General features: G+C 23.3%; 4 protein-coding genes across 4 annotated transcripts; 2 read left to right on the top strand and 2 right to left on the bottom strand. All coding sequences in view use genetic code 6, as the record gives it.

Annotated features, from left to right (window-relative positions):
* Window positions 1-538: 538 nt before the first annotated feature.
* Window positions 539-3,958, top strand: TTHERM_00048890 (hypothetical protein; the record flags this gene model as incomplete). Its single annotated transcript, XM_001014785.1, has 6 exons — window positions 539-707; window positions 778-953; window positions 1,004-1,112; window positions 1,168-3,624; window positions 3,680-3,745; window positions 3,795-3,958. 6 exons carry the CDS (start codon window positions 539-541, stop codon window positions 3,956-3,958), a joined length of 3,141 nt encoding a protein of 1,046 aa, XP_001014785.1.
* A 769-nt stretch (window positions 3,959-4,727) lies between these two features.
* TTHERM_00048880 (hypothetical protein) lies at window positions 4,728-9,937 on the bottom strand (the record flags this gene model as incomplete). Its single annotated transcript, XM_001014784.3, has 8 exons — window positions 4,728-4,953; window positions 5,268-5,341; window positions 5,401-5,578; window positions 5,642-5,859; window positions 6,187-6,672; window positions 6,909-7,268; window positions 7,585-9,804; window positions 9,929-9,937. The coding sequence occupies 8 exons, from the start codon at window positions 9,935-9,937 to the stop codon at window positions 4,728-4,730; spliced, it is 3,771 nt and encodes a 1,256-aa protein (XP_001014784.2).
* A 1,647-nt stretch (window positions 9,938-11,584) lies between these two features.
* Window positions 11,585-15,773, bottom strand: TTHERM_00048870 (hypothetical protein; the record flags this gene model as incomplete). Its single annotated transcript, XM_001014783.2, has 6 exons — window positions 15,018-15,773; window positions 14,752-14,937; window positions 14,566-14,697; window positions 14,306-14,513; window positions 13,905-14,244; window positions 11,585-13,847 (listed from the first exon to the last, which is right to left on the bottom strand). Exons 1-6 carry the CDS (start codon window positions 15,633-15,635, stop codon window positions 11,585-11,587), a joined length of 3,747 nt encoding a protein of 1,248 aa, XP_001014783.2. The 5' UTR covers window positions 15,636-15,773.
* Window positions 15,774-16,378: 605 nt separating this feature from the next.
* Window positions 16,379-20,202, top strand: TTHERM_00048860 (ubiquitin carboxyl-terminal hydrolase; the record flags this gene model as incomplete). The annotated part of the gene is made up of 14 exons (XM_001014782.2): window positions 16,379-16,483; window positions 16,543-16,635; window positions 16,708-16,774; window positions 16,845-16,944; window positions 17,003-17,103; window positions 17,177-17,448; window positions 17,505-17,692; window positions 17,753-17,903; window positions 17,965-18,062; window positions 18,122-18,211; window positions 18,260-18,440; window positions 18,497-19,229; window positions 19,285-19,577; window positions 19,636-20,202. The coding sequence occupies 14 exons, from the start codon at window positions 16,379-16,381 to the stop codon at window positions 20,200-20,202; spliced, it is 3,039 nt and encodes a 1,012-aa protein (XP_001014782.2).
* Between the last annotated feature and the right edge of the window lie 549 nt (window positions 20,203-20,751).

The raw sequence follows: 20,751 nt of genomic DNA, 5'->3' as shown, positions 1-20,751 counted from the left end.
ACTTAATCATCAATTAAATAAAAAATGATCTATTAATATAAAAATTTTATTTAAAAATAACATATTTTTATGATTTGGTGCGTGATTGCTTTTTTTTAATAAAGAAATATATATTAAAATTCAATTATATGTCCTGTAGAAATAATTGAAAAAATAATATTTAACAAAAATCATGCTTTTTAAAAATAACTATTTTAATGAACAAAATGAGTTTGAAAAAAAAGAATAAAATTCTTTAAATGCTTTTACTTATTTATCAATTAAAGATCATTAATTAATTGATTTTTTTGTTTAGTTTTTTAATTAAAATATTCGTTAATACAATTGATTAACAAATCTAATTCAAATTAAACATTTTTAAGATCTTATAATCTTAATTTTGAATTTTATAGCTAAAGAAAAATACTTATTAAGTTTGTATAAAGTTCTATCTAAAATAGTAGAAGATTTATCATCAATAAAACACAATCTTTTAAGTCATTTTCTGTTATCCTGACTTAATCCTAAAATTTTAAGCTAACTATAACACTACAAATAAATGATTACTAAAAAAAATTCATTTATCAATGATTTCTTTTCATAAATAAGCGATATCATCAATTAAGAATAATAAAATAAGCTTTTCAAATATTTGACTATTATAGGTATAAACGCCTTCACTAGCACTGGTTAAAATATTTCCTTTGAATGTATTAAAAAATGTGCAAGTAATTTACTTAATCATTTGAAATAAAATTTGTTGTTGAAGTTAAATATTTCTATTTCTAAAAATATTAGAGTCTCTATAAAATATGAAAAAAAAGGATCTTCAAGAACAAGTATCCTAATTGAAGCAATAAATATAAACATTAACTAAAAATGTTACTAATACTCTTAATGGGGGAAGTGATTGGATAAATGGAAAAAACAGCACCCAAATAAAAAATGAAAGTTTACATTCAAATTAAGTTGAGGTAAAATTTAAATTAGAAATATATTCACACAATTAAAAAATATTTAAAAGTAATCCTATCAAAACCCTAGCAAAGATGGATAAAAGTTTAAGAAAACTAATTTCGAAGGCTTAGACATTTAAGAAATAAATAGATTATTTTATGAAAACATAGAATAACGTAAATTATTCTCATCTTAAAATGTTTTTTATTATTTTTTTATAATTTAAAAAAGGTAATTTTTAGCTTGCACATAAGCTTGGTAATTCTACTAACAATCAATAAGAATTCAACTAAAATGAATAAAAGAATGAGTTAAATATTATTTTATCTCCTAAAAATACTTTAAAAAAGATGTCTTTTGACAATAGTTTAAGAAAGTAAAGTCATAGTACTCATACAGCACCAGTATCAAATGCATCATAAACATAAATCATAAATAATAAATTTTAGCAAAAAAAAAAAAATGAAAATCTCTATTTGAATAGTTTTGCTATATCTCAAAGTGAATATCCGAACAGCCTGGAATAAAACCATCCATTAACAAGCTGTAAAAATTCGGATGGTGGCTAATTAAAGCTAATGGATTTTTCATCACCTTCTCTAAATCGCAATACAGATAATTAATTGAATAATTAAAACAGATTTTTAAAGTAGATAGCTGAAAAGAATAACTAAAAAAATAAAGAAAATTTATCTTATTTAGGAAATTTAGAGTCAAAAGAGAATTTAATTTGTAGTTCTTAGTTTGAAGAAAATAAAAGAAAATCATCTTTATCACCTTTGAAATCTTCTTAAAATAATTTGGTTTAGTCTTAAACTAGTAATTTAAATTCCTAAGTTTTGAGTAAGAAAGATTAAAAAAAAGAAAGCAGCACTCAGAGTAGAAGTAGAAAAAACCAACATTAGAACAATAATTATAAAATGTACAAGTAACCATGTTAAAAAAATGTTAATAGGAGTAAAAGTAATAATCCTTCAAGATCTAATTCTCGTACCCCTAGAAACAGTAAATCTCCTTCCGTTATAAGCTTTAATGGCAGTTAATCATTTAACCAGATTCCATCTTATTTGAGGAATGTATAGTCAAAGATAAAAGATTAAATAGAATTCCATAAAGAACTAAAAAAGAAAGAAGCAAAGTTAGGCGAATCTTAATAGAATCTCTTAATATCTTCAAATCAATAAAAATCTAACTAAGAATATAGTTAATCTCAAAGAATTTCTCCCTCTTCGAAATTCTAAAATTCTCAAGGATCTGAAAACAGTAAATAATTCTTTAATAGCCTTAGCTAAAATGAAAAACAAGAAACTTCATTTTAACAAAACAGTTTTAAAAATCCAAATAAAAACTCAAAAGTTCTAGTTTTAGACAACAGTTTTAACTAGTCTAATTTGAACCTTAATACAAATAATTCAACAAAAAATAATTCAATCCAAGGAAATTAAAACTAATAATTGAAGAACAGTATTTAAAATGAGCCTCTAACTGATTAGCCTAAGTTTGTTAGTAAATAGTCATTCAATTCTAAAAGCTAGCTATACAGCAATTAGAACACTGATGGAACTACTTAATAAACTACTTCCAATCTATAGTCGACAATAAACTAGTAGTAAGAAACTCTATTTACAGGACATTTTAGGACAAAGAGTAATATCAGCGAATATTAAATAACAACTGAAGAATAAAGCAGTATCGAAAACCACTTTAATAACCATCAAAATTTAAGACATAATTAAATTAAAAATATGTATAATACAAATACGAACTTTAATTATTAAAATAGTTTAAATAAATTTCCAAAAAACACAGAAATTTAACAAAATTCATAATTTAAGTAATAGCTTGAAACAAATAACAATTAAATTCGCACCTAAAATGAAAATAGATATTATTCTACCAATTAAACAACGAATTTCATGTAATAGCAAAATTTAACTTCCCCTAAAAACTTTGGCATATAATAAATGTAAATATCACATAATCAATAAAGAAAAGTATCTTAAACTCCTATCGAAGGTAGAAGATAGTCAGGAGGTTCCTTGCATATAGACCACTTAAATGAAAATTTACAAGAAACACGTAAATAAAATAGTAAAAAAAATGTTTTAGAACTCGCAACTAACTTTTTAAAATCTCCAATAATGCAATAATTATGCAATACTAAATAGTAACAAGAATAAAATATTCAATAAAATTAAGAAATATAAAATTCTATGATGCATGCTAATATTAAACAAATATATCAAAACTAACTCTAATAAGGAGAAACACTAAATTATTATTCTGATAATGGTAGAAACATTAATAAAAAATAGGAACAATTCTTAAAAGACCCCAAAAATAATCAATATATGTTATAGCAACAACAACAACAATAATAATAATCTATCTCTCAGTAAGCATCTATTCAAGAGTAGCTATAGGAATAAATGAAAAAATTAAATTACCTTCCCAAAAAGCATCCTTGTGACTAGACACTTTCTCCCTAAGATCTATAGCTTTTGCTTTAAAACTAAAATCCAAATATTTCTATAACTTCTAATTATTAATCAGCTAGCTTTGGAAATTCTAAAAATTCCCAAGCAAATCACAATTTCATAGGTTAAAGCTAAACATTAAATTATAATGTCTCTTAATTAGGAAATAATGCATTAAAAAGTAGTTTTACCTAGATTCCTCAAGGTTAAAGTAAGTTTTTTAAACCTTAAAAGAAAAATAATTTAATTTTTTGTTAAATAATAAGATGGTGAATAATCAATGGTTGCAAGTAGCTTATTTAGTTCATTCAATCCAAGTAATGAAACTAAAGGTAAATTTAATTTTCAAAAAACAAGAATGAAAATAATTTTATAAACTAGGTTTCTTTTAAAATGACTTTGAAAAAAGAATGAATGATTTAGGTAAAAGCAGTAACTCTAGAAAACAGCAAAATAGCTAAAATGATGCAAGTTCAAATATTTCATTCAATGCTGATTTATCCAACAATTTGATACAACCTTAAATTGAAAATCCATTTTATTGATTGAGAATAATTAAATTTTCCATATTATTTGATTAAAATCTTATAAAAATGAATTAAAATAATATAATAAAATTATAATTTATGATGTTAAAGTATTCCTTTTATTAATTACTATATTAAAATTTATATTTTTAACTATAAATAAGAGGTTTTAAATTTTATTTTCAATCATTTTTATGTTTTATTATATATATAAGCATTTCTACAACTTTGAAAATTAAAGAGATTTAGATTTATAAATTCTCTACTAACAAGTATTGGATAATTATTATTTATATAGAATTTCATTTATAAAAATGAATTAAATATCCATCCATACATCTATCTTTAAATATTAATAAAATATTTCTTTGATAAAGTGGATTAATTAAGATAAAAACAAACAAATTAATTGATCTAAATTAATATATTTTGTCAATTAAATGAGTTAAATTATAAAATAGAAAGAATTAATTTTAATGCAGGTCTATTTATAAAATATAGAAAAGACAAAATTATAAAAAGTTTAGTTAATTTGAAACTATTGATTTATAAAATTATTATTTATTATTATATTTTTAATTAATAATTATGGTTTTTAGTCAATGCATATATATTATTTGCTTGAATTTTTATATTATTAGTATATTTTTTTTGTTGATTATAAAGATTTGCTTTAAGTTTAGCTAATTTTTCTAATATTTTTAATTTTTTAAAATGATATAGAAATTAATCTAAATATCAAATTGTTTGTTGATATGTTTTTGGCGATGAGAAAAAACAATTTAGTTCAAATTTAATTCAGAGATTAGTCTAAATAAAATATTGTTTTCCATCTTATTTCTTATGGGATATTTTCATTAAAGAAAAGATCATTATATTCAGTCAGACCTGTTATCATAGGAGTATATTATTTTTCAGATTAAAGATCAATAGATGCCATTCTTTTTTAGTAATATACAAATGTATTATCGACTTCTTAAGTAACAAGCTTTTTCATTTTTTTCCAAACATCACTATTTATTTAAAATATTTTTTATTTTTATAAAATTTATCATAAAAAAGTTATTCGTAAAAATTTAAAATCAAATTAATTTTTTGATAAATGATAATCTTATTCATATATCATATTTTGTTGATTATTTGGATTCATTTAATTATTTATAAATTCTTTAATTAAACTAAATTTTTTTAATATTAAAATATTTCTAGAGTTTTGGGTACAAGTTGCTTGACTTGTTACAATAAATAAAATTAATTTATAAAGAAAGGATTTTTATGTCAATTTAAATAAAATAAAACATAAAAAATAAAATTTAATTTAATTTACATTGATGTGTCTCTGGTGGTTTCTTTCATATAATACCAAAGATGCCCATAATTAGGCTGGGATATGATTGTTTTCTATTAACATTGATTTTGATATAGTTACTTTAAATATAATTGGATTAAAATGAAATTACATTTTTTAACTATTTAATTTGGTCTCTTTCTCCAAGAATAGTGTATAACCTCAAAGCTTCAATGAAAGAATCCCCATATTAAGGGGTAAAAAATATAGCATATTCAAGGAATTATTTTGCCTTCATTAAGTCATATTTATTACCAAATGGGTTCATGCATAAACGAGCTCCTTCACACCTAGATATATTTTGCATTTTAGTTAGCTTATAGAAATTTTATTAAAATAATGATTTATTTTACCAAACTTCACCAGATTTTGGAACCTCTTCCAGGGCTACTAAGAAAAACTCGAATGCGGAATTGAGATCATTATTAGTGGCTTTTATGTGTTCCAACTAAATTAGTTCACCCCATAGCCTTCCAGCTAAGGTGTGAGTGTAAAGAGATTCTTTGATGACTTAAGAAGCTTCTCTATGCTTTTTGTTTCTGATCAGCATCGATATATACTCCATGTAAATCTGATATATTTTTATAGTAGTTATAAGATATGGTATATTATTAAAGAGGAGAAATAAAAATTTATTTTATAATAAATTCTTGATTTATAAATCTAGAGAAAGATATTATATCAGAAAAAATATTTATTATCTAAAAATAAGAAGAATGAATTAAAATTGATTATAAAATTTATTAAAAATCAATCACATTTCTATTTATAAAAGGATCGAATGAATCTAAAATAAAATGAAACCCATATATTAATTTTTAAAATTGAGCTTAGCTCTTGATGATGAAAGTTAAATTTTAGTCAAAAAAACAACTAACTCAAAAATTAAAGTGTTTACCTTCCACTCAGATTTCATGTAGCTTTTAAGCGATTCTATTTATGAAATTGCAGAAGATATATCTCCCGCAATTTCTGCACATTTAGCAGCTTCTATAATTAGATAAGGCTTCTGCTTATCTGAACAAGCTTCAAGAGTCTTTTAAATAACTTTGTTTGCGTTTTCTTTATTGCCTAATAAGAGCTCTATTTTAGCGACTTAAATAAGTGGCTTCCATCTCATACTTTCATGAGCATTTCTAATTGACATGACTAAATATTACTTTGCAAGGTTTATAGCATTCTTTTTTTCACATATTTAGGCTATTTCTAGATATATTTTCCATATTATTTCTTTAGGTAAAGAGGCGTTTGCTTATCTGATGAATTTATCTAAAACAGGAGCCTAAATGTTAGTGCAAGTTTTTTCATAAAGCTTCAAATATAAAGTCCATAAACTTGTACATTTTAAACCTTTATCTTGAGCTTATTAGCAGATATTTAAAGCCTATTTATTATATATATAAAACAACAATTATAAAAGCCTAATTAATAGTGGTAAGAAATCTATAAAATATAATTCTATATAGAGAAATTTAATTGTATTATTAAACCATTAAGAAAAGCTCTGAATTAAATTTATGGTATTCAGTATCTGACTTGTATTTGTTATCAAATACTATAAAATCTATGTAAATTATAATCAAGCGGGGAAACAAATGGCTAATTAAATAATTTGATTACTTGTTAATATTTTCCTTAAAGCTCTAAGACTCTAGCATATTCATAACAAACTTAGCCGTTAAGATCTAAATAGCTATGAAGCATTTTTAAAATTCTTTCTGCATTTTTTATGTTGCCAAATCTTATTTCAATGAATGCGCCTTCAATATAAATTTTCCAACATTTATCTATCTTTAACTGATTTAAATTAGAAAGGATAACTCTTATGTCTTCTATTTTCCCTATTTTTTCGATGATTCTCAGTAGCTTCAAAATTAAACTATCACTCATCTTGCAAAACGGATAAGCATTTTCTAGGATTTCTTTTGCTTTTTACAAATTTCCATAGTCTTCTTCCATTTTTGCGTATTCTAACCATATCTTTAATAAATACAAAGTTAAACAATTAATTAAATTATTAATATTATTTTTCAATAAAATTTATTTTGAAAATTAGATTGATTAATTCAATGAAGATGTGAATAATTTTAGTCCGCTTGAGTCGTTGAATTTAGAAAAATTAAACTTAAGAAAAAAATTTATGATAAATCTTAATTGATGCAAAAACCACCCAAATTTTTAATTTAGCTTTTGGAGTGTTTTCGATTAACATAAATTAAATTCAGAAAGACAAATCCAAACCGACAAAATTAATTACATCTTTTTATATTTATCTAAATATGTATTATATATTTACATCAGGGCAAAAAGGTTGAAGATTAATAGCAATTTTATAAAAGTACTTAGCTTCGTGGTACATACAATCTTTTTTAGCATAATCTGCTAACTCAAACATAAGTTTCCAATAAATATTAGGCTTTATTTAAGACATTTTTGCTATAGAAGTACCAAGTATCTCAACAAAGCTTAGCTTTTATTTAATTTCTTTTTATAGAATGCTGCTACAACTAGATTAAACATTTATTTGACTTCCCTCAGGAGTTTTGCAGTTATCTTTAAGTTCTTATCTGAGTTATTTAATTTTTCTTGCAAATCTTTATTTAAATTCATTTATTGGTGTACTTTCATAAAATGTTTCTTTGATTTTATGTAACTTCCCTACTGTGTTTGGAGTGTATAGAGGAGAGTTAAATCCATATTAATTTTAATAAGTATCATCTTAGCAGGAGGATATAGAAGGTGACTAACATTCTTTTTTCAAAGGAGTCTGATAAGGTAGCGATTGTTGTTATTCTACAAATTGCAAATTCTGAGTAGTATTTACTTACTACTTCTCATAATACACAGGTTGCTTACTTTTACCAAAAGGCTTTTTACCACTTGATCCAAGGGATTTTTATGACTTACCTTAAGTTACATTTTAATTATAGACATTCTAAGCAGTCTACTAGTTTTAGTTTGTGGCGAGTGAGGGAGATGGTAAAGAAATCTTGAGAGATGAAGAAAATGATAGATTACGCAAATTATTTTGAGCATCTGATGAACAAGAAGATTATGAAGAGGGAGATGAGCATGAAGGATGAGTTGAAGATTATATTTATGATTTCGAAGAAGAGAGTGAAGAAGAAGATGTAGAATAAGCTTAAGCTTGTTTGTTAACATTTTCTGTATACTGTGATTTTTATTCTAAGTTGGCTTGGGATATTTATTTTTAAATGATATTTTGCTAATCTTTTGAGTTGTCAGGTAAAATTATAGTTTGTTGCTACTTCAAAGGAACAAAATTTGACTAGTAAGCTGATAAGCGAGCATGAGACATTTAAAATATTTTAGGATTAAGTTCTTTTTAAAGTTACTGCTAAAGCTTTTTCTATGAGGTAATCATTTGGTTTTTATACTGAGACTATTTTTAACTGGAAGATGAATCTTAACTATTATTTGTTTAATTTTAAACATCTCCACTATAAGTATAGCCACTTAATCCTGAAGAAGATGTTGATGAGTGTGAAGTATTTTGTGAATTTTCTTTATTGCTGCTCTACTAGTTTTAGGATGAAGCTGATGAGAGCTAAGTTTATGTTTAAAAGACAATTTCGTTGCCCTTTTTGGATTAAAATCCTTTGTAGCGATTAATTTCAATCAGTTGTTATTACTAATGCTAGGATGAAGGAAATTATGATTTTAAAACAGAATATTGATTTTACTAATTCTAAAACTAAGCAAAGATATTATTGTGCGGTTATTACAAAGATTCTTTCTTATTTGAAGAACTAGAAGATGATTGAGAAGCTTTCTAATTCAGTTAGTAGTCACTAAGATATTGATTCTTTAAGACTCTTTTATTAAATACATTATTAGGAAAGGAGGAGTCTTGAGTACACTACTTTTCTTAATATTGCAATTTCTCGTAGACTGCTTATCTTTGGGAGTCTTAATTGCTAACGATTTATGTAGGAGATTAGAATTTTTCTTCATCTTATTCACTACAAGATTACTACTGCGTTTCATTGATTGTTTAAAAGGAGCTCATAAGATTACGTGAAGATTTAACATTTAAGTTTAAAATACGAGATTCTTCTGGTTGCTTTTCTTGGTAAACTGTTTGTGCATAATGATGGTAAGCCCCATAGCTACTTTGCTGCTATTACCCAAACAAATTCCTTTGGTGCTAAAATATTTGGCCTACGTTTTTTTAATCAAATATATTTTATTAATTATTCCCTAAATTTTGAGCGATACTATTCTCTTCATATCTATAATCCTCAGAAATATCATTATATTGATTATCACTATCTTTGAAGAGTCTTTTTTAAATTGAAAATTTTTGCTTTGGTTGATATGCAGCAATTTAACCACTTCTTTGGTATAAATACTCCTATTAGTTGTCTTCTTCTGCATTTTGCAATATTCCCTTCAGAAAGCCAAAGCATTAATCATCTTGGCTAGGAGAGCTAAACAAAGAAAAAACATTCTATTACTTTGAATTGCATTCAGTGAATGCTCCACGATAATTTCCCTGTTTAAGAAAAATAATTTTTGAATATTTACTTCTTGAAAGCAAAATTTGAAATTCCATTAAGAGATATATAAACAATTTAATATAAATGAAGACAATATTTTTAATATAAAATCTAAACTACTTTATTCATTTCTTAAAAGGAAAATTGTATTCTAATGTAAGGACCTTACTAATCCTCAATGTCTCACTGTTGAATTTGTTGCTTTGGCTTTTTTGCTATTAACGTTTTAGATCTTTTTTGCTTGGTTTATCTATCGTTTATGCTGCTGCTTTTCTTAATTTTTCTTAATTTTGTTTACTTGGTTAATCGCTTCTTTTTTTATTGAATAATTTAAATAGTTTACAATGAAAGTGTGTCTTATGTATTTATTACTTTTTTTTTTGCAAATTAAAGTATTGGCGTAAATAATAATTTATAGAGATTTTCTTGTTTCTTTTATTATTTGTTAATTAAATTTGCGATTAAGATTTAATAAATTTTTGATATTTTTCTTACTTTTTTTTTGTTCATAAAATATTATTCATACTCTATTTTTTCATTATATTAGAAATATCAATTTTTCATTTGTAGATATCAGCTTATTAACGGCTATAAATGCTAATTAATAGAAGATCTGCTTATTCTTTTATTTTTTTTAATTTTCAGTACTTATTTTTAATTGATCAATCTTACTCCAATATTTATCATCCTTTTTGTTTGCATCATACATATATCCCTTTATATATGCATCAATATCTTACTTTTCTTATTTTAAAGAATTTTATTTAAAAAAATAAAAGTAAAAGATGTTAAATATTTTGAAGCATTTAGAATATGTGGATAGATATATATCCAATAATTTGGTTTAGAAATTAAATTAGTAAATTAATACTTCTGTAAGGATATTAGTACTTACATCCAAATTTTATTTTATGTTTATCTCATAATTTATGAATGTCTCTATTACCAAGTCAAGATTATCAAACTAATTTAAAATTCTATTTTAAGTTAAGAGAGAGTTATTTTTGATTACTTTTACTAATTATTGAAAAATTCTATAAATTTTTTGCTATGCTTGCTAAAAAATAAAAAATAAATTAATTTAAACATAATATCACAACTTACATACTAAATTTATTAAAAGATATCCATATTTCTGTTTAAAGTAAATAAAATAAAATATCTTTATAATTGCATAATAAATCACCAAAGGTCTCTAATAGCAATAGATAAAAAACCTATAAACATTGAAAATTAACTTTTAAAATACATAAATCCGTTATATTAATTATTATTTTTTGAATTTATTTATTAATGAATAAAATTGATATTTTAATAAAAAAAATAATAAGTATTTTTATTCTGTTTTAAAAAATTATCTTCATAGAATTTATATCTCAAAGAAGTATTAAAAAAGAAGTTTTTTATTATATTTGAACATTTCTCATCCTACTTATATTTAAAAATGTTTTGATATCTTTTTATTACTTTTTATGATTAATGCAATATAATTTATTAATAAAAACACAAATTTATTGGACACAGTATTAATATTATTTAATAAGATTAGAAGGCAAAAAACTTTTAAATTTATGAATATATACGCTAAATCAATCAAACAAACAAAGCAAAATTTAAAATATAAAATAAAACATGAAGTAGGTATATATTAAATATCTTTTTTATTAATATAATAAATAAAAATAAAATTTTTTAACTATGTGATTTTTCAATCTGAATATACCTATATACTTACTGATACTTGCTGATTATTTATTTAATCTGTAAGAAAACATATCAGTCAAATAGTATAAGTTAGAGATCAGATACTTGGATATTTTTGTTATCGTTTTATGCAATATTATATTAATTATTATTATCATTATAACTATTACTTTAGTTCTCTTAAATTATTCCTCCTCTATTTATGGTTATTTCTTGATTTTTTTGATTACCTTAATTAATTTACTTATTTATTGACTCTTAGCCTTTGATGATTGTGGTATCAGCTATCTAATAATTAACTTAATTATTATATTATTAATCGTTCTATTATCCATCAAAGTGATGCCTATATTCTTAAATCTTGTTCGAATCTAAGGGATGGAATGGAATACTATTTGAAAATTTATTTTCTTGGAGGATTTCACTTTTATCACCAGAGCCATTAGAATTGTTAAAACTATTATTGGCATAGCACTAATCAGTTTAATCCTACATACTCGAGGTAAATTTTTCAGAAGGAGATTAGTTTTAAATATTAGCACTAATATCTTTATTATATTTATTTTGAATCATTTATCCATTATTATTCTCATACACTGTCTATTAATTATTTATATTTTATTGAGAATTAGTAGGTTTAGAAAAACTACTATTCTAAAACTCTTAGTTTGATGCTGGAATTTATTAATTTATAATGCTACCATGAGAAGAGTTCCTTCCACTAATCTAATTTTCTAAATTAGATAAAGGCTGAATTACATTTATCAAGTAAGGGTTTTGATAATCTTGGTTTAAATTTTAATTTTTAGGAATTTCTATTTGAGATTTATCATTAGAGTGAATTGTTTCATTCAAATTCTCTAATTCATCTTAAAGATAATCAAAGTTATTTTTTTATTAAAAGTCTATGTCAGTCTTAAAATATTTATTATAATGGTTAGGCATAATAGTAATTCGTACCTCATCAGGTGAAACATTTATATTATCTATGCTTGTTAATATGTCACCTGAAAACATTTATACTCCTTTTTCTATTACTTCTTGCTAGTTTTGAATTTAATTTAGACTTTCATATATAATTTTATTTTTTTCTTCATTAAATTAGTAATTGTTTTAAACCAAAATTTATTCTTTTTTCTGTTGATTATTATTCTTTCCAAATGATAAATGATCAAAATTTTTAGGAATTATTTTTTCTTATTCATTTATTTGTTCAATTAGCTCATCAAAACATTCAAAATCTTCATTATTTCTTACTTTTTATTAGTTTTTTTGGATATTATGACATTAAAGCTACATATTTTCATTACAAAAGCAGCAATGATGGATATGATTGATTCCATTTAATTAATCTTTGTTTTATTTTTCAAATTCTTAAATTGAGTTCTAATTATTTTAAAATGAATCATGCTATATTTATTTATGAGGAAATCTTATTTTAGTAGCATTTTGTTTTAAATTCTTTAGATTATAATATTTTTTCCCACTATCCTCAAATTATGAAGTGTTAACTTTTTATACAAAGTCGAGACTCTTGGCTCTCTTTCTAAATCTTTTACCTTCTGATAATTTTTATAATATTGATCTTCTTTATGTATCTAAATAGAGTTCTAAGGCCATGTTCACAATTGCAGCCTTATTTTCAGTTTAGTTTTAATTATTTTAATAAATTGATTAATCATATATTGCTGGAACTTTTTTTTATCGTTGAGATAAAAAGTATTCTGAAGCCATCTCAAGTAATTAGCTTTCTGTAATAGGTTGTATCAAAGGTTAATTAATATATTCTGATTCCACTTATTACTTATCATTCGCTTATGAAGGAGAATGGAAAGTATTTTATTAAGCTAAGCAAACATTTTAGTTGAATTGCTTGGGAGATTGTATCATGTAAATTTGTTACTTTTTTTTATTAACTTGCCTGCATAAAGACTCTGGAGAGTAATAATCATTAATTTATTGTATATTATTTCCTTTACAGTATTGATACTCGTAGTTCTGAGTTGCAAACAAAAAATTTGGCTACAATTACATTTAACTTTCTTTGCTTTATACCTAATTGCTAAACTTTATATTTGAATCTGAGCTTTAATTTCTTTTTTGCTTGCAAGTCTTTCTACTATCTCTCATATAATATTCTCTATAAAACATATATGAATCCCACAGTCTCTTCCATTTCTGCTAAAATAGCAAGTTTGACTCAATCAGAGTTTTATTTACAGTATCTAGTTCATTTATTTTTCTTTATGATTCGTCTAAGCATTTTTAAATTGATTGCTACTTTATAATTTCTTCTTCTAAAAACGCTCTAGCCTTAAACATTTCATTTTCAACTCTAAAAAAAAAATTCATTATTTATAAATAAAAAATAAGCTTCTATTATTAATTTTACATTTTGTATTTCTCAAGTAATTTCATATCCAGTTCATTTATTTTTTGTTAAGATTGATCAATATTTTTTGCATTATTAGAATTATCACTTTAGTTATCTTTTGAAATTTGTTATTTTAGCTGTTAAGCAGCTTACATTTATTCTTTTTGTTTTAGCTATTCAAGTTGTCTTTGCAAATTTATTTCTTGGATCTTTTTAGCTTTGGATAAATCAAGCTATGGTATCTTTACTTTATTTAAATTTTATTCGTCTTTATTTAATTGAACTCTGTCTGGAATAACATCAGGAATAAACAATTCTTCACTCTCTCCTGTCTCCATGTGTATCACTTTACTGATCTCTATCATAAATTTTATTAGAAAATTAATATTTTGTATATATTTTTAAAGAATATTAAATACTATTAATCGCCTTATCTTAGTTATCTATATCTCTTAGTGATGATATGCTCTATTGTTTCTTGTTAACTTAAAATTGCTACTCTTAACCATATTAAATACATATTTCATTGTCTTAATAGCTTTGATTATTTATTTATCCTTAATTTTAAAATGCATTCTGATAACAAAAGTTCTATTTTCTGATTTTTTCTAGCTCTTAACAGACAACCTAAATAATAAAGTAAATCAGTTAAAGTTATTAACAAATATTCAATCTTTACTCCATTAATAAATATTAATTCTTTTTTTTCTTCTTCGAGAATTTACACTTTTTCTTAAAGAGACTTTACAAGGGTCAATGAGCTTTCAAGTCTATTATTAATTCTTAATTCTGAGTCTTTTGCTAGTACAATCTATTAAAAATATAATTAAAATTATGTATTAAAATTTAATTAAATAAACAATACTTCTCTATATCTTATATAAGTACCAGGCATGCTTAAACTCTTAGGATTTTAATTGAGGAGAATTTGAATTTAATTTTACTATTCTTAAATGATACGATTCAGATTAACTAACTTATCAGAATATTCATTGATTAATTCTTTCTCTTGATTTTCTATGCCTTCGGCAATTTACTCATTTATAAGCACCTGTTATTAAAAAAATAAATAATTAAAAATCAAAGCATTAATTTTTTTATATTTAAAAACATTTTAGTTTAATAATTTACTTTACTCTAAGCTGTGTCTCTTTATTTACTAATTCTCTGTATTATTTGGTATAAAGAATTATTTTCTTCAGCAATCTAAGCAAATAAAATCTCATAAACTCTACCATTATTACTGCTTTCTGATTTAGTTGTAGTGCAAGCTGTTGTCCTTTCACCTTTAGCTGTTTAGGTGGTTCTTTCTTTTTAAGTATTGAATCTCATAGATTAAATTGAAGATATCGATTAGGCTTGAACATACCTTTAACTACTTTAAAGCTATATCTAATTCGTAGCATTGCTTAGATTTTCTTTTGCATAAGCTACAGTATTGTTTTATTATTAACAAACGGTATTGGCATTTTAATTATTTATATTCCCAATTTATAAGTTCTAATTATTATTTTAAAGCACATTCATTTAGTTAGCCGCACCATATAATTAACTATTTTAGGTAATTAACTATTATTGCTCTTAATTTGAACCATGATTAATCTAGAGTAAATTACGGATCATTTCTTTATTTAAGCGAACAAGTTCACAATAATCTTTGTTCTATTCTTTTAATTGATTATTCTCTGTTTGCAAAAATTTAATTATTGTATCATGACAATTACATCTTGTAGTTTGTTAAATTGACATTATTTTATATTCAAACCACTTTGTTGAAAATATTTTATTGAGTATATGTGCCTGTTTTGATAAATTGATTTACTATTTTAAATTATGTATTTATTGGCCTATACTCTTCAAATTTAATTTCTATTTAAAAAGAATTTATTTGATATCTTAATCTTTGTAGAAATTAATTTTTACAGTCAAAACAAATTAAAAGAATCATAATTAATTTTTTTCTGTAATTATTAAAGTTTAGAGCTAACTAATTATAATAAACTTTTTGCAGTTTAAATTTACAACATATTTTCTTTATAGTCGTTGAAAAAAAATACTCATAATATTTTTTAGATAAAACATATTTATAAAGTTGTAAACACATACTTTTAAACAATTTGCAATAATTTTTTTTATAAAAATGTTATTAAAATGAATTTTGAATAAATTAGCTTACTTACTTACTTCATATAAAAACAATAATTCGCATTAATTCCAACAGATAAATTAAAAATTTATTACTGATGTAAAATATTTAAAATAAAGTAATATTATATACTTATTTTTGATAATATTGATTAAAATTTCTAAAAATAACAAGTTGTTAATCGAACTGAAAACTTATAAAAATTTAAGAGATTACAAAACAGCAATAGCAACTCGTATAAATTTAGCAAATAGAGATAGATTTTCAATACTAAAGTAATAAAAGTGGTTGAAGGAAATTAAAGTAACTTGTAGGAACGATTTTAGAAAAAGGAAGCAAGTAAGAAATGAATTTGTCATAAAATAAATCTATTCCAGCAGAATTAATATGCAAACATATGAACAATATAAATCCATTGCATGATACAAAATACTAGCAAGAAAAATTTAAAGTAAAAAAAAATGAATTAGGCTTAATTCGCATATAAATATAAACTTTTTTATCAAATAGAAATTCATCAGTGAAAATAAAATTAAGAAAATTTATAATCAATTTAACCAAGAAATGTATCAATCCAATCCTGAAGAATGGATTTGCTTGCATGTAAATTAGATATTATTTTTTTAAAGTAATCGACAAAGTTTTAAATAAGATCAAAAATGTAAATTAAAATAGGATGGTTGTGATTCAGTATTCTTACGATAACAATAAGATAGCTTTAGTATTCTAAAGCACTGTGAAAGTAAATAAGAAATTTTTAGCAAGTTATAGTCATAAGAGAAATGAATTCAATTTTGTTAAAATTATTTTAGATTAAGCAAATGAAGAGGATAACCATTGCATATTTATAAATTGTTAGACATGTTTAATTCATTGTATTGCTTGCGATGTAGAAATACTTGATTTGGAGATGTAAATAATAATTTAATGGTAATCTAAAGAGTAAATGAGTTAATATGAATATAAATAGGTACGGCTAAGAGAAGTAAGAAGAACTAAAAAATTGGCCTAATCCAAGAAAAATCAGAGATATATTTCATTCTATAGAGTTTGATTGGGATAGCAATTTATGTAATTTTACAATTAATTTATTAAATTAAAAAAAAATCCCATATTAAATTGTTAAAACATTTTTTTTGATTAGTAAAATCCAATTTATCGAATCCTAAATCTCATTGGAAATCAAATAGAGGATTATGCAGTCTAATTAATTCTACAAATACAAGCTTTATAAATTGCATCATTTAAATTTTTAGCAATATTCCAATTATCAAGAAGGTGTTCTAGAAAATGCATAAGGTGTATGGTAATATAAATAATTGTGTACCTAAATCCCCTGTGAAAAGAGTATCCTTTTTTTTTACAAAACTTTTATATAATATGTGGACAGGATAAGAGAGAGCAATAAAACCATAAGTAAATAAATAGCTAAAATAGTTAATTAGTATTAAATCTCTTAAAAATATAAATAGGAATTTTATAGCTCACTCTATTAAGTGGATCCATCTTTTAGGGGCTATGGATTCAAAGATACTTACGAATTCTTTAAAAAATTTATAAATATTTTGCATGATGATTTTAAGTATATTGGGAAAAAGATATATGATATGAAAAAAACATAGTAAACAACAAAAGACTTATAGGAAGAATGGGATGTTATGTAAATTAATTTACTTAGCTTTTAAATAAAAGATAATTAATAGGTTTTATATAAATATAGCAATAATATCAAAGACTATTGTGATTATTCTATTATTTCTCAAACCTTTAAAGGTAAACTCTGTGTGAGAGCGCAGTGTACTTAATGCGAATTTGTGTATTGGTGTGAAGAAGATTTTACAGGTATAGCTTTAGATATACCAGATAAAGATGTAAAGTTTTAAATGAGAAATGTATATGTATTATAAATAATTTATTTTTAATTTGAAAAAGTGGAAACCTCAAAATGATTAATGGGCATTTAAGGAAAAATAAAAGGAAAAGAATACTAAAGATTTAAACATTTTTTCTAAGCTATTTACATCCAACAAGTAAATATAAATTAAACTCTAAATTTTGTATTTTCTAAATCACTTTTAATTTAAAAAAGACAACAAAAGCCTGTGAAGAGAGAGTTTTATACTTTGAGTGAATATTTAGCTTATTTTTGTGAGAACAGCGTTGTTTCAGAAAAGAAAGTGTAAAAAAACTAATATTAATTTTTATTTAGCTTTACCTCTAAAAATAGTTTTTTTTGTGAAGATTGTAAAATGAAAGTTAATGTTTCAAAGAGCTGCAATTTTCTTACTCTGCCAAATATACTTTGTCTATAAATATCGCGCTTCAAATAAGTAAATGGTTAAAACTTAAAGCTTAATGACCCAATAGATATCCCAATAGATAATTTAGACTTATCTCCATTTATGAAAGTAAGTTTTAAATTCTTTCATAAATCATTGAATAACTCACTTATCCATTTAAAAAGCAATTCGACTAATATGATTAACAATTAACTCAGTATGAACTTCTTGGAATAGTCGAACATGAAAAATAACTTGGCGGAGATTCCTACAATACATATATTAAAAATTATAAAAATAACATGTTTTACAAGTTTTCAAATTCTCAATTTAAACCTTTTGACATAGCTACAAACATAAAAGATATTTAACCTTATTTACTTTTTTACAAATTGAAACAAAAACCATAAAATGCATTGTTCAGAAACCTTCATAGTTAAGTTCAGCTCATTAAATAGGGCGAACTCTAAATTAATTTTGATAAGAGTGCCTACATCCCATGCTTTTGGTATGAGAAATTGAAATATTTAGCTAATCCTGGGATCATTCATACTTAGCACTTGCTTTGCAATCACAGTAAAATAAAACCTGATTTTTTTGATTGTTTTCCTCCAAAAACATCAAGAAATGCTAACAGTATTTTGATGGCAGAAAATTCTAATATGGATCCCACAATGATTATGGATTTATCACATGATAATGATGCTGACTTAGAGACTAATTATGCTGTGGAATTTTTAAAAAACCAAAGTGTTATAGTACCAATCGAAATAGCAAGTTATTTGCTAGAAAGTTATGGTGGTGGCCCTATGATAGAGTCAAACTTACCTATTTGTTAAGAATGTGTTAGACTTGCTAGAAATATCAAAAGAAGAAGAAAAATGGAAAAAAATATAATATCTAAGTTTGAATCTAAATGTAATTTTATAATTCAAATTAATTTTTAAACCCATAATTAAAAATTTTATTTTAGTTACCGAAGAAACTTATATCATTGATGAAAATTGGATGATAAAATGGAAAGACTACCTTTACTCTAATAAAAAATTCTTTAAAAGAAACTTTATAAAAGGTATGCCACCTCCAGGCACAATAGACAATAAACAACTTTTAGGTCCACAAAATACACTAAAGCCGGGATTAAAAAAGAATGTCAATTTCAGAATTGTAAATGATTATATTTGGCAAATTTTTAAATTCCTTTATTAAGGAGGCCCAGCTTTAGTTATTAACGATTACAATTCAAGAAAAAAAAACTATTAGAAAGTAAAAAAATTTTTTATTTAAGTTAATTAAATTTTTAAAACAATGTTTTTTAAATTAGCCGTAATTATCGAAAGCAGATTTAGAATAATTGCAAGAAATGCTTTTGCTTGTAGATGAGAAAAAATACAGTGATTTGATGAAAACAATCTTGACAGAAGATTTAACTTAAAATAACTAAAACAAAAAGACTTAAAATATTCCTTAAAAACCATAAGTGACAAGCTTGCTACAAAAGCAGCTAAATTAAAACTAATTAAAAGGGAAAGATACTAATGGAAGTTAAAGTCTTCTGCAAAATAATTTGAATAGATAAACAAGAAGTATTTCTTATACGCAAAGCTAATCTTCTAAAGAGTAAGACAGTAATCAAAAAAATGTAAATAAAAACATAATAAATAGATCTGAAAGCATAGATAATCCGAGCGTGACAAAAGCATCTTAGGAAAATCAATACTCTAATTACAATGGTAATCCTAGAATAAAAATACCAGTTAAATAAAACTATCCTCAAAGGTAAATGTAAAATAGAAGTTCTGAAAAGAACTAAATTAACAACAGCACAACTTCAAACAAAACACTTGATAAAAAAAACTTAGATTTAAACATAGATAAGATTAAAATTTGAGTTAATTTTATTTTAATTGCTGTAATAAATATTTTACAGTTTTAATTAAATGCTCTAAAAAAGTAATTCTCTCATTTTATCTTTTTTCTATTAATTATTATCTATCAATTAATTAATTAACTTTATATTAATTTTAATTGTTGTAATAGAATTTATTTATTATTAATTTTATTTTTGTTATTATTATTTGTGAGTAAGGATTTTTTAAATAAAATTGAGTAAATTTCAGTTAAAAATAAGTAACTTATTATAAAATCTTTAAAACTATTAGAATAAAATTTTTAAGAAAATGATAAATTTATTAAAAATTATTAAAAATCAATTAGCCTTCTATAAAATACAATCATAAAAAAAAAGAATTATTTAGTTTATATTAAATTATATAATTTAATAAAATATATTCAAACAATTAAAATGTTCATTGAAACTATTTATTTATTTAAATAATATTTTTATTAAAAAAAATAATCAGTTAAGCCAAGACAAGTGATTTATTTAACAAAATTCAAAATATTTCTTATTGTAAAATAGTTTGTGCCAATAAAATTA

This window comes from Tetrahymena thermophila (assembly GCF_000189635.1).
Source record: "Tetrahymena thermophila SB210 genomic scaffold scf_8254659, whole genome shotgun sequence".
Lineage (NCBI taxonomy): Eukaryota > Ciliophora > Oligohymenophorea > Hymenostomatida > Tetrahymenidae > Tetrahymena > Tetrahymena thermophila.
The sequence above is the reverse complement of the archived record's forward strand: the minus strand, read 5'-3'. Positions and strand labels throughout refer to the sequence as shown.